Below are 17,762 nucleotides of genomic sequence, written 5' to 3'. Positions count from 1 at the left end.
TTGGGGATGGGCTGTGCTTGTCCCGTAGCTCCGGGGATGGGGACAGGTCCTGGCGCTGCAGGTGCCCACGCCACGCTCGCTGGATGCTGAGGGAACAAAGGATTTCAGGCTCTAAACATTGGGATTTGGGGGTTCCCGTGTTTTGTTTTCCTGTCTGGATAAGGATCACACGGAGCTGCCTCTGTGGGGTTTGTATCAGGCACCACTGGGATAATTTAGGATGTTTATTAGGGACAATCAGGGAATTCTGGAGTGGTTTGGGTTGGAAAGACCTTAAAGATCATCTGGTTCCAAACTCCTACTGTGATACTGAGTCCAGCCCAATCCCAAACCCTGTGGAAGTGATTTCGGTTGAGGCCACAATTTGGTCACTTTGGAGCCTTCTCTTTTTTTTTCCAGGCTTAACAATCCTAATTTTCTCAGCTCCACGTGCTGAAACATTGAGAACTTAATTAATTTGCTAATTGGAAGCTCTTTTATCCAGTTACACAGAAACCCAGGATACCCAGCTCAGGAACTGGACACCCCCAGCTGCATTCCAAGACTTTTTCTTACTCACATTTTCACTTTGGATTCCAGGGGCTGGAGGTTGATAGGATATTCCTGGATATTATTTTCTTCATCCATGGCGAGCTGATGGCTACGGGAAAGAGAAGGAAAATGAGTTTAACGTGTTCCAGCCTGACATTCCTGCAATCCTGTGGATGAATTCCATCATCTGGGCAAGAACAAACGAGAGATGCTGATTAGAAGGTGTTGATGTCTTTGGAGGAAGTTATCTGGATTTAAAAAAAAAAAAAAAAAGGGAATTTGGATCCAGTTTTCCAGTGGGAACCTGCCTGAATCCCTGTTTGAAATCTCCCAGCTGCCACAGCTCCAGGGACAGGCACAACCAGCAAAAGAGCTGATAATAAATAGAATTATTTATTATAATAAATAATAATTTATAATAAATAAATCAATAAAAATAATAATAAAAAAAATAAAATAATTAAAAAATAATTAAAAACCCCCACAAACCTGGCCAATCTACCAGATATTCCTGCTAAATTAACTTCCATCCCCACGGCCACACTGGAAAAAAAAACTGGAGAGGGAAATGGAAAGGAACAATGGGAATGTTGGCAGCAAATGAATTACAGCAGCAAAAGCCACAGGGGGGAATGAAGGATAAATTCTTTGTAATAAACGATGGCCAAGGAGTTGCTGCTGGGAGCTGATGGCTTGGAGAAATCAATTTAAAAATGCTGGAATATCCAAATCCAGCATCTGGGATGGGAGAAGCAGCATGGACTGAATGGCAGCTCTTGGCAGGGAAATTTGGGAGATCAGACCCCAACCTGTGGAGTTATTTTGAGATTTTAATGGGCACTCAATGATATCCTGGTCAGAAATTATCCTCTTGTAACTAAAATTAGGGGATGTTTATGGGAGAAAGGCAAAATTTGGGATATTGTCCGTGACAAAGAGGATCCCTCAGCAAAGGTTTCACGCCTTGGAGAATCCATTTCGCTTTCTCATGGGGGAGATATTTTGGAAAAGGCACATTTACCTTTGGAGCGAGTCTTTGCCATCATTGACCTGCTCCAGGGTGTGCTGGAGCCTCCTGAGTTCTTCCTGCAAGGACAGAGAGAAAAAAATTTATTATTTTTATGGAAAGCCCTTGGAGATTCCCTTCCAGCCTCAAGACAAACCAAGTTTTGTGTCAAAACCCCCAATCCCTCAAGTGCCACCTATGAGATTTCCAACTTAGAAATCCATAATAATGACAAAGAAAACAGTATTTTATTGATAATCCAGCACAAGTTTGAAAGGAAATATCAGAGCTACAAAAACAATACACAGAGTAAAAGAGGGAAATTTTCTTTCCCATCTTGGGTGTCTTTGAGTTTTGATTCTGGAGATGTTTTTGGGAAGAGCAGCAGCTCCTGCTCCCTTTGTTCTGCAATTAAAACCTATTCAGGCTCTTTATTTGGAGATTTCCAGCCTGCCCCAGTTTTTGTTCCAGCAGCAGAGGTGGAGTTGGGAATCCCCACACCCATGGTAATTCCCAGGAAAATTCCCAGGAAAAATCCATCCTTGGCGTTTAGCACAGACGTTTGGCTTAAAAAAAAAATGGAATTTTTTGAGTCCCAGCTCAGTTCAGAGATAACCACCCAACCTTCCCTTCTCCCACATTTTCCCCCTGGCAGTTTTTCCAGCCTCCTCCAGAGCTGGGCACGGTAATTTAGAATGTGAAAAACAATTTGCAGTTGACTTTATCCATAGCTCAGGGCGCCAAAGAGCTGCCTGACTCCCATAAATCACTCCTGGTGTTTGACATCATTTTCTATTAACCCCGGGGTGAAGACCGAGCAGGGAACGAAAAATACCAAAAGGCAAAATTTGTCGTGACGTTTTTTGACTCTCCTGAATTAAACATCACCGGGCAGGGCCTCTAAAAGCCAGAATAAAAGGCAGCTCTGGAAGGGGCACAGAGAAATTTGAATAATTGTGAAGAGGAGGAGACAGGAAATCGATCCTAATTCCAGTTGGGCGTCATTAACCGTGGAATATTGATCAGGGGGGATTTATGGAGCTGGCCGTGGTGCTGAGCCCGTGGAAAAGGGGATGGATAATTCAGGGACAATGAGGGGACAGGGACAGCCAGGATGGTGCCACCCCCAGCTCCACATCCCACCCAGACCAACCCAGGATCTCCAGGGAATTAAATCGGAATGGATCCATGCTGCTGTTGGAACATAAATTGGTTATAGTGTCTCCTGACTACAGATAAAACAAATAAATTCTGAAACTTCCTGGTTTTGTTTTTGTTTTTTTTTCCTCCTTCAGCTGGATATAGATATGGACAGGGATTGGGCAGCTCCAGACATGGAGACACCCAGGGAAAAAAATCCAGGAGAACATTCAGAACAACCTGAAGTGTCTTTTCATATCTTTAACGTGCTTATTGCATCTGTACATTAATTATTTTTCAGCCTGAGCGTATCCAGCATCATGGGGTTTGTTAAATTTTTTTTTTTTTTTCATTTTTTTTTGCTTTAACTGCACTACACACTTGAGTCTGGGTTACTTTGGAGAGGAATAGCAGGAGTTGGGAATGCAGGCAAAGTGAATTCCAGCCTGGCAGGGAAGGGAAAGCAAAGGGAAATCTCACAAGGCAGATCCATTTCTGAATTCCCAGGGGAGGGATTTTCCCCAGAAAAATCAGAAAGGTCTTTTTATCACTCCTGAGCCTGTTCATTTCAGTGACAACAACAGAGGAGTGTTTGAAAACTGAAAGGAAATCTATTAATCCAATTTTCAGCTTTTCAGCGTGGGGGAATGTCTGTAATTCCCACAAAAGAAGGATGAGCTCATTTGGGAATCTGAAGGTTCCTGTAAAAAAAAAAAACAATCCCATCTCTGAAAAAAAATTTATTTCTACATTCTTTTCTTCCTGGGATTTTAGGAGGAAATCTGAGGGGTGGAGGAGGCTCAAGAGGGACCTTTGGCTTTGCACAAATCCCTGACAGGAGGGACAACCAGGCTGGGATTGGGATCTGGGAACAGGGAACAGGGACAGGAGGAGAAGGAACAGCCTCAGGCTGGGCCAGGGAAAGGGCAGGTTGGACACCAACAGGAATTTTTTCATGGAAAGAGCAGTCAGGCCTTGGAACCACCCAGGGAGGTCTGGAGTGCCCATCCCTGGAGTGTCCAAGGAATTCCTGGGTGAGGCACTCAGTGCCAAGGTGGGATCAGGCACTGGTTGGATCTGGAGGGTTTTTCCAGCCTGGTGATCCCGGGATTCTGGGCATGAGGAGAAAATCCCTGCCAAGCTCTGCAGGTGAGGACAGATGGAGATGAGGAGGTTTGGGAGCTGCTGACAGTGAAATCTGCTCAGACTCCGCCGATGGCCCCGGAGATGTTTGGAATCGCGGGCGGTTGATCGGGGCAACAGCTCCAACAGTGTGGGAGCTCCTCCTCGCCTGGAGCGGGAAATACCGGGATGATTCCTGGAAAAAACACTGGGATGGCTCCTCATGGACGTTGGGATGGCTCCTCATGGACATTGGGAATGTTCCTCAGGAACAAACATTGTGATGGCTCCTCATGGACATTGTGATGGCTCCTCATGGACATTGTGATGGCTCCTCATGGACATTGTGATGGCTCCTCATGGACATTGGATGGCTCCTCATGGACACCAGGATGGTCCACATGAACCCTGGGATGGCTCCTCATGGACATTGGGATGGATCCTCGGGAACACTGGGATGATTTCTGTCAAACACTGAGATGCTCCTCAGGAACAAACATTGGGATGGTTCCTTATGGACATTGGGATGGCTCCTCACAGACACCGGGATGGCTCTGTGGGAACACTGGGATGGCTCCGCAAGAACTAACACTGGGATGGCTCCCCATGGACACCGGGATGGCTCCACAGGAGCACCGCGATGGCTCCTCAGGAACAAACATTGGGATGGCTCCTTATGGACATTGGGATGGTTCCTGGGGAACATCAGGATGGCTCCTCAGGAATACCGGGATGGTTCCTCAGGAACACCAGGATGGCTCCTCATGGACATCAGGATGGCTCCTCACAAACCTGAGCAGGGCCAGGAAACAGCAACAAGCCCCAGGTGCTCCTCCTCAAGGTGTGTCTCTCTGGTGCCAGCAGCAGGAAAAGCCACGGGAACTCAGCTGCAGGTGGAACTCATCCCTCCTCCTCCTCATTCCCACCAAACCAGTCTGGAATTCCATGGCATAAGACTCCCCCAGTGTCCATGGGATGTGGAGATGCTGCTCATGGTGGGGAATGGAATTCCAAAGAAGCCTTGGGGCGCACACTGAAGTTCATCCCAATCCTGGATATGTTTTCCCAATCCTGGATCTGTTTTTCCAGTCCTGGGTCTCTTTTCTGAATTCTGGATTTGTTTTTCCAGTCCTGGATCTGTTCATCCCGGTCCTAGATCTGTTTTCCTAATCCTGGATGTGTTTTCCCAATCCTGGATGTGTTTTCCCAGTCTTGGATCTCTTTTCCCAGTCTTGGATCTCTTTTCCCCGTCCTGGATCTGTTCATCCCAATCCTGGATCTGTTTTCCCAATCCCATCTAACACAACCAAACCTCAGCAGGTTTCAAGTGGCAGCTGAAGCAGAAAGGTTTTGACCTGGGATCTCCAATCCCATCTCATTCCACCACCTGCCATGAGCAGGGACACTCCCACAGGCTGGGATTCTCCTGCTGATCTGACACAGGGATTGGGATGCCCAGGACCCTTAAAATCAACCCAGAGCTAAAATAACAAACACTTCTCCCTTGGAGGTCAAAATCAAAGCAGAACCAGGGAATCATTCCCAAGGCTTCTCAGTTCCTCAGGTATCCCATTCCATTCCCATTCCCATTCCCAATCCCACTCCCATTCCCATTCCCATCCCCATTCCCATTCCCATCCCCATTCCCATTCCCATTCCCACTCCCATTCCCATTCCCATTCCCATCCCCATTCCCATTCCCATCCCCATTCCCATTCCCATTCCCACTCCCATTCCCATTCCCATTCCATTCCCATCCCCATTCCCATTCCCATTCCCATTCCCACTCCCATTCCCATTCCCATTCCCATCCCCATTCCCACTCCCATTCCCATTCCCACTCCCATTCCCATTCCCAATCCCATTCCCATTCCCATTCCGTTCCCATTCCATTCCCATTCCCACTCCCATTCCCATTCCCATTCCATTCCCATCCCCATTCCCATTCCCATTCCCATTCCCATTCCCACTCCCATTCCCATTCCCATTCCCATCCCCATTCCCACTCCCATTCCCATTCCCACTCCCATTCCCATTCCCATTCCCATTCCCATCCCCATTCCATTCCCATTCCCATTCCCATTCCCATTCCCATCCCCATTCCCACTCCCATTCCCATTCCCACTCCCATTCCCATTCCCATTCCCATTCCCATTCCCATCCCCATTCCCATCCCCATTCCATTCCCATTCCATCCCCATCCCCATCCCCATCCCCATCCCCATCCCCATCCCCATCCCCATTCCCATTTCCATTCCCATCCCCATTCCCACTCCATTCCCATTCCATCCCCATTCCCATTCCCATTCCCATTCCCATCCCCATTCCCATTCCCATTCCCATTCCATTCCCATTCCCATTTCATTCCCATTCCATTCCCATTCCCATTCCATTCCCATTCCCATTCCCATTCTCACTCCCATTCCCATCCCATTCCCATTCCTGCCTCATGTGCTGTGGGGAGTGCTGGACATTGAGCACAGGGCAGGTTCTGGATGTTTGACTGACAGAATCCCCCAGCAGAGTTTTGGGATAAAAAAAGGGCATCCCAGGAAAAATGCAAACAAACAAAAAAAAAAAAAATAAGCAGCCCTGAGATGGAAAGTGGTCACATTCAATCAGGGAAAGCAAAGAGCTGCACTTGGTATGAATAATTCACAAACAGCCTCAGACAAATGATCTCAGGTCTGGAAGGAAATGGGAAAACCTCTGGAGGCTGCAGCTCTTTTTATTCCTGCCTGGTTCCTGCTGAATGCTGTTTTCTCTGGGGTTATTTTCTACTCTTTTTTTTTTTTTTTTTTTTTTTTTTAAATATATATATGGATATCTAAACAGTTATCCTGGATGTTCAGAGAGCACAGCACACCCCAGAGAAACCCTTTAATTTTATATTCATCCCTGGCTGGTAAATTATTCATTAACAGGGATCACGCAATGGGGGAAAAAAAAAATAAAAATTGGCAAATTAGTTTTCATTTGTTGACGTTAATTATTTAGTGTTTTTCCCTTTTATTAAAGAAAACACAGAGGGGGGATTAGTCTTGTTCTGGCACTCTGAGTTTGCTCCCCAGACAACTCCCAAATTATCAGTGCTGTGGCTACTTCTGTGGAAAATCCAGTATTGAGATGGATTCCTGGATTCCAGATAAACCTTTGGATATTTTTCAACAGCACTTTGGAAAAATAAAATTGGCAGGTGGGGCTTTATTTCCAGATATCATCCCATCCACATCATTAATGGAGATGCCATTAATTAATCTCCCTGAGCTCAGCCACAAACACCCAACATTCCCATTGAACCTCATTCTAATAAAGAAATATCCTGATATTCAACAGGCAGTGGAGATTAAATCGTCTCTGGAGCAGTTTGGTTTGGAAGAACAGGAGGCAGGAGAAGTTAATCACAAAATGCTGGAGGCAGATTAAAAGTGAGCTTTGCTTCCCAAATCTCCAGCTCTCCTTAATCCTGAGCTCACAGGAGCTGCCAGGAGAACTCGTCCAACGCCTCATCCCATTTTTCTTCCTTCTAATTTCAGTGGCTGCTCCATCCTGAAAAGCTGGAAGAGCTTTGATTCCTCCCAGCTTTTCTACCCAGGCAGCCACACAACTCTGATTTTTTTTTGGAATATTCTCCGAGTGAAACCTGACACTCATTTATATAAATATGTATAAAATAATAATAAAATAATGATTAAACCCCCACCTGGCTTTGTGGGAGTCCCCATTATGACCAAACTCTATCTATTTAGAGTTTTTTAACAAGTTCTTGAGAGATAAAACTGCTCCTGGTGCTGCTCAGCCGAGAGCAAAGAGCAAATAATCCCAGCTGAGCCTTTCCAGGGAGGTTCAATTCCTCAATCACAGAGCCAAAATCCTGGTTTTCCATCACAGAGCCAAAATCCTGGTTTTCCATCACAGGGCCAAAATCCTGGTTTTCTGCAGCAGCTGCTCCTGCTCCACTGAATTTCTTTGCTGTGAAGGTGACGCCAGGACCTGCAGCATCCTCAGTTAATTCACTTAGATGGGGTCAGCTTTTAATGAACTGAATTAAACAATATTGGCTTGATTGGGTTGTTAATTCTGCTGCATCTTTACAGAGGGAAGAGGCCTTTCCCCAGCCCCAGTTTCCTGCAGAAAATCACACATCCCGAGGAGGATTTTAAAGGATTTCAGACTCATCCACCAGGACAGGAAATTAAAGGTCTGAACTCCCAGACATCTCAAGATCAGATCAAAAACCAAATCAAATCCCAACGTTCACAAACAAAACCTGGGATAATGAAAGGAGGCCCTGGCCATGGGAAGGGGGTGGAATTACATCATTTTGTTTCCCTTCCAGGACCTTTCTCCCAATTGAATTAAAATTCTGGATAATTATTCAGAGTAAAATAATCCCCCAAAGTGACAAGGACCCCCTTCCCTCGCTGCTGTCCCTGCCAGGAAGGAGCCTCTGCTCTGGGTTCCCAAGACCAAAACTGAATTCAAATGTCACAAAGAGTAATAACAACAAAACCCTTCCTCTGAAATGTCTCCATCCGAGGGGCAGAGAGGACAGAAACTCAATTCCCCAGAGCTTTGGACTTTTCTGCCATCCAAAAGCAGGGCAGAGCCCTTGGGCTCCCCCCTGGCAGTGTCTCACTGATTAAATCTCTTCTTTCCCAGCTGCTTTTGGAACACCTTGAATTTTCAAAGTTCACAGTGACACCAAAGACCTTTCACAGGGGGCCTGAGAGTGAAATATTTCTTATTTTTCCTTTTTTTTTTCTTTTTTTCTTTTGTTTTTCTTTTTTTTTTTTTTAATTTTTCCTTTTTTTCTCTTTTTTTTTTCTTTTTTTTCCCCCTTTTTTTTTTTCTTTTCTTTTTCCTTTTTTTTTTTTCTTTTTCTTTTTCTTTTTTTCTTTTTTTTTCTTTTTTTTCTTTTTTTTCCTCTTTTTTCCCAGGTTTAATGCTACAGGAATGTCAGGAACACCAGTGAAACGACACAGAGCCTCTGCCAAGCTGCACCGAGGTCACAGGAGTGAACTGCATCAAATGGAGAGCAGCAGAAAAGGTCAAACGGGCACCAGGAGTCACATCCCTGTGGATTCTGGGAGGGGGAAAAAGCTGGGAGGAAAAATATTCTGGAAGGAAACATTGGAGATGCTGCTTTAATGCTGTGCTTGGACCTCTGGCAGCTGCAGCATTTTGCAGGAGGGATCTGTCACAATCTGGCTTGAAAATAAAAATACAAATATTGGTGCTGGGTGTTCTGCTGCTGCCTCTGTCAGGGTTTGCTGGAGCTGGGAAAAGTCAAATCACGGCTCCCACAGGAAAGGCTTTCCAGGGAGATCAGCCCTGGCTGTGGGAAGGGAAGGGAAGGGAAGGGAAGGGAAGGGAAGGGAAGGGAAGGGAAGGGAAGGGAAGGGAAGGGAAGGGAAGGGAAGGGAAGGGAAGGGAAGGGAAGGGAAGGGAAGGGAAGGGAAGGGAAGGGAAGGGAAGGGAAGGGAAGGGAAGGGAAGGGAAGGGAAGGGAAGGGAAGGGAAGGGAAGGGAAGGGAAGGGAAGGGAAGGGAAGGTGGGTGATACTTTGTGATCTCTGTGAGCCAAGCAAAGCTCAGTCTTGGAAATAATGCAGGGATGCTTTGGCTGCTGGGGTGTTTGGGTGTATTCCTGGCACAGGAAGGAATTCCATCCTTCCATCCCTTCCATCCCTTCCATCCCTTCCATCCCTCCATCCATCCATCCATCCCTCCATCCATCCCTCCCTCCATCCATCCATCCCTCCATCCATCCCTCCCTCCATCCATCCATCCATCCATCCATCCATCCATCCATCCATCCATCCATCCATCCCTCCATCCATCCATCCATCCATCCATCCATCCATCCATCCATCCATCCTGTGCTGGGCTCTCCAGTGGGACACAGAGCTGGGATGGGGGAACTGGAAGCACACAGTTCTCCATCCCATGTAAAGCATTAAAACCACCATAAAACATGAGCCCTAAATTTAGGTTTTAAGCCCAGGAGTATCAACTGAATCCCTGGTTCACTGACCACTTCCTTGTTGGAAAATCCATTTTTATGGACAGAAGAAACCAACACAAAACACCAAAACACCAGGACTGCAAAGCTGTGCCATCCCTGAGGAACTCCTGAGAGCCAAACTCTCCTGCTGGAGAATCCCAGGGTGGTTTGGGTCGGAAGGATTCTTAAATCCCATCCAATTCCACCCAGGACACCTTCCACTATCCCAGGCTGCTCCAAGCCCTGTCCAACCTGGCTTTGGAAATTCCAGGGATGTGGGGCAGCCACAACTCCTCTGGGAATTCCTTCCCAACATCCCATCTCCATGGAAAGAGAAAAAACACTCCCAGTTCACTTATAAGGATGGTGAGCAAAAATAAAGCAGCACCGAAGCGTTTCTCCCTTCATCACACGAATAATTAGGAATGCACAGGGTTGTGTGATGTTTGTTAAACAGGATCTGGGAATACAATTCCATGGCAGCAGTTTATCCTGGGAACTCAGCTCAGCGGGGTCACAGCGTGCCAAGCTGAAATGGGAACCATTTGTTTTGTGTCTGCGCTGCAGCAGGGGCTGGCAGGGGGTTTGTGGAGCATCCCTGACAGCCTCCAACTGTTATTTTTTCCGAATTAACTCCGTGCCTGTGGAGTTAATGGGAGTGCAGGGGGCTCTGCACAGCCCTGGCAGCGTGTTCAGGATCCTTTGCGGGGGCAGAGGGTGAGATGTGACACAGATTTCTGTAATTAATGTTCTGCTTCATGGGGTGGCAGCAAACACAGCCTGTGTGGCCAAGGACAGGGCACTGCTGCTGCTCCCCCAGACTGAGGGCACCAGGAGGCTCAGGGGACACAAAACCCCACAGGGCTTGGCAAACCAAGAGATTTTATATTTGTGAGGGTGTGGAGAACCAGCCTCTGCCTTCCCAGGGAGTTCCACAAGTCCTTGACCCCCATCAACATTGATTTCTGATTTCAGCTCTGCAGTGTTTTACCTGAGAACATCCTGGGGGCACAAGGAAAGGCAATTCCTGCTCATAAAGGGAGGGATTGCCCCAGAAATTCACCCCAGGAGGTGATGGAAGTCCAAGGTGTAAATTCCTCCTGCCACAGGAGTTCTGGCTTTGGGACAGGGGGAGTCACACAAGTCTGCTCTGATGGATAATAAATCCTGGAATATCCAGGAACCACAAGGATCAGACACAGACACCCCAACAATCCCACTCTGTGCATCCCTGGGAATGTCATCCCAACACTCCTGGAGCTTGGGCAGGTTTGGGAACGTTCCCATTCCCTGTTCAGTGCCCAGCACACCCTGGGGGAAGAACCTTTCCCCGAGACCCAACCCTGGAGAGGCAGCAAATCCTGCACCCTTCAACCTCTCCAATTCCCATTTATTACAGAAATATTCCAGGCTGGATGGCTCCAGGACTTACCCTGTACCCCAAAATTTCCAGGCCACGTCTCTTCTCTCAACCCTTTCACTGCTGATCCCTTCCCTTGTTCCACCCTTTCCCTTCTAACCTGCATTTTATCCATCTTGACAAGGAATTTTTCCAGCTCCAAAGCAGCTTTAAACAATTACTTTATCCCCACTACATAAATCTGCAGCAGCTTTGCCACTGGACTGGAGCAAGGGGAATCAATTTTCTGGGAGCAGCTTGTTTTTATTCCATCATCTCTCCCTTCCCAATGATCCCTCATCCCTCTCCTTGCCCTGACAAGATTTTTGCATGCAGAACTTTTTCCAGATGGCAGATCCGGTGCAGACAGCAATTTGCATAATTTAAATCTGTTTCCTGGCATGAATTACAGCCCAACTCACTGCGTGGGGTTGGATTTCCAGGGCTGGGCAGTGCCCAGGAATTAATTGCAGGTGATTCTGGAAAACCCTGCCTGAGCCATGGCACAGGGGATAGAAGAGCTGAAATCAGAAATATTTCCTCATAGAAATAATAATTCCATGGGGAATTGTGCTCCAAACATTGTGAACTCCAGTAGCTGCTCTGGAGTGAGGTCAAGGAGAGCTCCTGGTGGCAAAATTGGATTTTTCTACAAGGACAAACACAACTTTGGGATTGATTGATCCCAAATGTGCGTGGTGGCTTGGGATGGAACCCCTCCTGCCAAAAAAATAAATTCTCCACCTTCCAGAGGCTCCAGCTCATACCAAACACAAATTTCTGTCCCAAAACACACCCAGGAACAACTGAAGAGATTTCTGCAAAATGTGCTGGCAAACACAGAACACAAACAGATCCCTCTGCAGAGAACCCCACAACAGGAGCCTGAATCCCAAAATAATCCCACTAAAACACACACAAACACACATTTCCCAGATCCTTTGGGGCCATTCCCACCCCTGGCACAGGCCAGGACTGGACATTCCTTTGTCCATTTGGCACAATGGACACAAACCCCACATTCTGCAGCCTCTGGGGGGCTGAAAAACAGCAATAAACTCCAAAATTGCTGCTTTTAATCTCCCAATGTCTCCAAATATTTGTGTGTCTCAATGAATGTCTTTTAATTTCTGCACCGAGTGTTTTCTTGTTAGAGGAGAGAATTAATTTTTAATTAATTTTTGCCACTGGTTTGGGCTCCCTGAGCCCCATTTCCACTCGTGTTTAGGAATGTCAGATGCTAAATTATTTAATTCTGTTATTTATGGGGTTGTGGCAGGTCCCACAAGTCTGAGGCCACTTTATCCCCAGGCAGGGAACACCTCCACCCCCTCACGATGGAATTCCACACAATTAAGGCTTTATTTTCAATTAAAATTTACTTTGGAATATTCACAGTGCAATTCCTTCCCCCCAGCCTGGTTTGCTCTGTCCTAATGGTGAATTCCCATCAATTTTCTGCCAGGAAAAAAAATCCCAGATATTCCTCAGTGGGAATCACCCTGAGCTCTCTGCTCCACTTTTAATTTCCAACACTCAGGATCCCTCCTTCAAATCCTAAACTTGAGGGGAAAGGAGTTTTTGCACAACATCCATGAAATCCCCTGCTCCATTTGCTGCTGTTTCCTGGACTAAGGGAGAGATTCCCTCCCTTTCCCTTTTTCCATGAAAGATGAATTTGCCCAAAGCCACAATCACTTTAAAATCAGTTGTGTTTTGTGCCCACACTGAATTATCATTATTGTTATAATAATAATAATAATAATAATAATAATAATAGTAATAATAATATTTTCCATCAGCAATTCCATCATTTTCCATGTGCTTGTAAATGGATAATTCAGTTTGGGATATATTTGCAGTTTGAACACTGGTTTAATTTTAATTACACCCAAAATTTGGGTCTTAATTAACAGAGGCAGATCCTGTTTTTGTCAGAACTTTGGGATGAGGACACAAATCAGCTGCTGAAATGCTGCCCTCAAATAATCCTGAGAGGGGTTTACACAGACACTTCCCCCATTTAGGCTGAGCCAAACCCCACCAACATCCCCAGATTCCTTTGGCATCTCTCCCTTTGCAATTTTCCATCAGGATCCCCATCAATGACACCACAACAATCTCCCCGTCCAATGGAAAATCCCCTCCAGGCCCTGCTGGCCTCATTGGAACCCTCCAGGGAGACAAGAAAAAGGGATGGGATAAAACCTTGGGATGCAGGAGATGATTTAAAACCACCCTGAAGTTCAGGAAAAATGGAAAAATGGAAGGCTCCAGACTTCTCATGCAGTTATTAATAATTGATAATTAAAGGGATTTAAAGGATTAACAAGAAATCAATTAATAAAAGAGCCTCGTCTGTGTTTTTCTGAAAGCTCCACGTTGTTTCAAACACTCCACTGTTGTTTTAAAAGTTGAACATCCTCCAACTGGTGTTTAATAAATGTAAATAATATTCCAGAGCAAGGATGAAATGCCAGCATTGAGGGGTGGCTGAGCCATCCTTGGCATGAAAATGAATTCCCTGCCTGGATATCAGGGATGGGGATGTGCAGCCTTCAGGAATCAAATGAGCAAAACTGGCACAGCCTGAAAAGAGCTCCCAAAAAAATAAATTCCTTTTTATTATTTATGTGGGAAAAGCAGAGGAGCAGTAAAGGGGGGAAGAGTTGCACCAGGATTCAGTGAAACCTGACAGAAAATGCTGGATTTTGGTGAAATTGAGGGCAGATGAATTAATCATGGACAAGAGAAATACAGGGGAAAAAAAGAAAAAAAAAGAAAAAAAGGAAAAAAAACCAAAAAACAAAACAAAACAAAAAAACCAAAAAAACCCAAAAACACCCAAACCACAAAAAAAAAAAAAAAAAAAAAAAAAAAAAAAAAAAAAAAAAGAAAAGAAAAGAAAAGAAAAAAATAATAATAATAATAAAAAAACCTGGAGGATGTAATTGGATTTACACACAAAGCTAATGGCAGAATTCCTGCAGCTGGGAATCATGGAATTATTAAAGCTGGGAAATATTCCTAAATCCAATAAGTGTCTGGGAAATCATCTCCCGTTCCTGAGGGATTGGTTTGTTCCCAATATTTCACCCTGGATCATCCAGGGGGGTTCAGTGTCAGATTTGGTCTCAAATTCCCATTTTTTCACAGTTTTCCTGTTTCCACCCTGGGACCAGCTCTGTTTCCACTCCCTTTAAATGAGGAATTGTCCCACTTCAATCTCCAGGTGTCACAGAGAAAGAGAAGAGCTGAGAATTCCTTTTCCTCGTGGATATTTTCCCCAGCTCTGTTTTTTAACTCAAACCCACTCCTTGGACCCTTCAAAGGCTCTGACTTTGCTAAATGGAAATGTCCTCACATTTTTTCCCTGCTGAAAACTGGGGGTGAGCAGAGCTGCCCAAACTCCCTGCACTGAAATCCTTATTTCAGGAGATATTTCCATGTTTTCTCTGGCTGATTTTACCCCCTGTATTTATTCTCTGTATTTATTCTCTAGTCACATCCTGTAGTTGCTCATCCAACCTGTTGGGAGAGGAGTGAGTTGGAATTCAGGCTCCAGCCCAGCACAGAAATCTGGGATAACACCTGGAATAACTTCCCCTGCCCACCTGAATCCCCAGGATGCTGCAAATAACTTTTCCAGCTGCAATAAAAAATATGGAATATTTGCAAAAAAAAAAAATGGAATATTTGCAAAAAATATGGAATATGTGCTGTGTTTTCCCCGCTGGAATCAGCCACAGGTCTTTAAAATAATTACAAGTCCACTGAAACAGGTAAAGTTCCCTCTCAGAGAGCTCATCCCAAGCAGTTTGTCATTTATTCCCGTGTTCTCTTTGGTGTCCAGGGAAATTGCTGGGAGTACAAACATTCCCTGGCGTTTGATCTTTTCCCTGTAATTCAGGTCTGTACACAAAGCCAGGCTTTGGCCCTTGGGCACAGAAAGAGCCTCCCTGGTTTTATTGGGATTCCAGGAATCCCCAAAGTGCCAGAGCAGGAACCTGCAGGAGCCTCGTGACAGAAAAAAAATCTGAGTTTTAAGAGATTTAAAGCAGGGAAAGGACTCCAAATCTGTCTGTGCCTCGGAAAACTCAGGGAAAACAGGGGACAAAAGTATTGGACACAATTCCAGAGGTTTGACAGAGCTGCTCTGGGAGCATGAAGGGAATCCCAGCACCTACAGATCAGGGAAATTCTTCTTCATAAAAAAAATATTTATTTTATTTATAAGATTCCTCCAGAGCTTCCCCAGCCTTTTGGGAAGATGAAAAACTTGACCCAGCAAAGGCAACTCAAATAAATTCAGCTGCAGGTGAGTGAGACATTCCTAATGCAGCCTGTGCCATTTAACAAATGAGTTTCCAGTGTCTGACAAGTTATCCTGGAAAACAGAAAATCTGGGATTGATCCCAGCTCCCAATTCCTTTGGAATTCCTGAGGAACCATTCCCAACTCCCTGCCTTGGCTCTGAGCATCTCTCCCTGTTTAATATTTCCATCCTCTGGTGTTTGTCACAGTCAATCCCATCCATCACATCCCCATGGGTTGCCTTGGGATGAGGTTTGGGAAAGCCTTGTGGGATGTTTGTGCTTGGAAAAGCCTTTGGGATGTCTCTGGAAATGATATTTGGAAAAGCTTTGTGGGATGTCTGTGCCCAGGGAATGAGGTTTGGGAAAGCTTGGGGATGTTTGTGCTTAGAAAAACCTCTGGGATGTCTGTGCTCTTGGAATGATGTTTGGAAAAGGTTTGTGGATGTCTGTGCCCTGGGAATGATGTTTGGAAAAGCCTCTGGGATATTTGTGCTTGGAAAAGCCTCTGGAATATCCGTGCTTGGGAATGAGGTTTGGAAAAGCCTTGTGGGATGTCTGTGTCCTGGGAATGAGGTTTGGAAAAGCTTTGGGATGTCTGTGCCCAGGAATGGGGTTTGGAAAAGCCTCTGGGATATTTGTGCTTGGAAAAACCTCTGGGATGTCTGTGCTCTTGGAATGAAGTTTGGAAAAGCTTTGTGGATGTCTGTGCCCTGGGAATGAGGTTTGGAAAAGCCTCTGGAATATCTGTGCCTTGGGAATGAGGTTTGGAAAAGCCTTTGGGATGTCTGAGCTTGGAAAAGCCTTTGGGATGTCTGTGCCCAGGAATGGGGTTTGGAAAAGCTTTGTTGGATGTCTGTGCCCTGGGAATGATGTTTGGAAAAGCCTTTGGGATGTCTGTGCCCTGGGAATAAGGTTTGGAAAAGCCTCTGGGATGTCTCTGGGAATGATGTTTGGAAAAGCTCTGGGATGTCTGTGCCCAGGGAATGGGGTTTGGAAAAGGTTTGTGGAATATCTGTGCCCAGGGAATGAGGTTTGGAAAAGCCTCTGGGATATCTGTGCTCTGGGAATGAGGTTTGGAAAAGCCTCTGGAATATCTGTGCCCAGGGCAGAGGGGATGGAGTTTGGGATGGAAGGAACCCCCTGAGGAAGCCGCTCCTGAGGGAATCTCTGCTCCAACATGCCAGGAAAAGAGCCTGGCTGCCCAACCCCGCCCTGCTACAGCCACACCGGCAGGAACCCCCCAAAAATAATCAATCAATTAATCAATCAATCAATCCTGAGGAATTATCCCAGCACTGCCCGGATTGTTCCCGCAGCATTCCCGGGGTGACTCCAGGGATCCAGCCCGGAGCTTTTCCATGTTGACCAACAGCTCAACTCCTGCCTGCAGGAGCCCTGATGGATCCTTGGCTATTCCAGGGCTTGGAGCTGAAATCCCTGAGGAATTCCAGGCTCTGAGCCGCGGGATGTTCCCCCCAGGATGCACAACCGTGTTTGGGGGTTTTTTTTCCCCCAGTAATTGCACATCCAAAAGAGAAAAGGTGGTGAAATAAATCCAGGGATTTATAAAAATAAAAATAAAAATATACATAAATATAAATATGAATATGAATATAAATATAATATAAATATAAATAATATATAATTATAGATATAATATAGATATGGATATAGATATAGATATAAATATAAATATGAATAGGAATATAAATATAATATGAATATAAATAAATATATAATTATAGATATAATATAGATATAGATATAAATATGAACATAAATATAATATACATATAAATAAATATATAATTATAGATATAATATATATAGATATAGATATAGATATAGATATAGATATAGATATAGATATAGATATAAATATAAATTCTAGGCAGAGCCCTGAGATTCCCTGAAATTCCTCAGGCATCTTTTCCAAGCGCTGTTTGTTATCACCACCCGGAGATGATTTTCCCCCCCCTTTTCCCCAGCACAAAATAAATTCCCAACCACAATAAATCCCTATAAATCCCCTTTAATAAACTCACAGCACATCGCCTTTGCTCCAACCTCCTTCTCCTGAGATAAAACTGCCGGAGAATCCCAAATCCCACATCCCCTCCATCCCCTCCATCCCCGGGTTATTCCCCAGGGAGCTGCATTCATTCCTTTAGGAATTCTATCATTCATTCCTTTAGGAATTCCATCATTCATTCCTTTAGGAATTCCAGCCTTACCAGGCGCAT

At 45.2% G+C, this 17,762-nt stretch overlaps 1 protein-coding gene across 1 annotated transcript; it reads right to left on the bottom strand.

Moving 5' to 3' along the window:
- Window positions 1-13: 13 nt before the first annotated feature.
- IQCJ (IQ motif containing J) lies at window positions 14-17,762 on the bottom strand (the record flags this gene model as incomplete). Its single annotated transcript, XM_083868241.1, has 4 exons — window positions 14-86; window positions 560-640; window positions 1,553-1,617; window positions 17,754-17,762. Coding segments are annotated over 4 exons (228 nt in total), but the record flags the coding sequence as incomplete, so codon positions are not given.

This window comes from Zosterops lateralis (assembly GCF_965231275.1).
Source record: "Zosterops lateralis genome assembly, chromosome: 10".
Classification (NCBI taxonomy): Eukaryota; Metazoa; Chordata; class Aves; order Passeriformes; family Zosteropidae; genus Zosterops; species Zosterops lateralis.
This window is presented reverse-complemented; position numbering and strand designations above follow the sequence as displayed.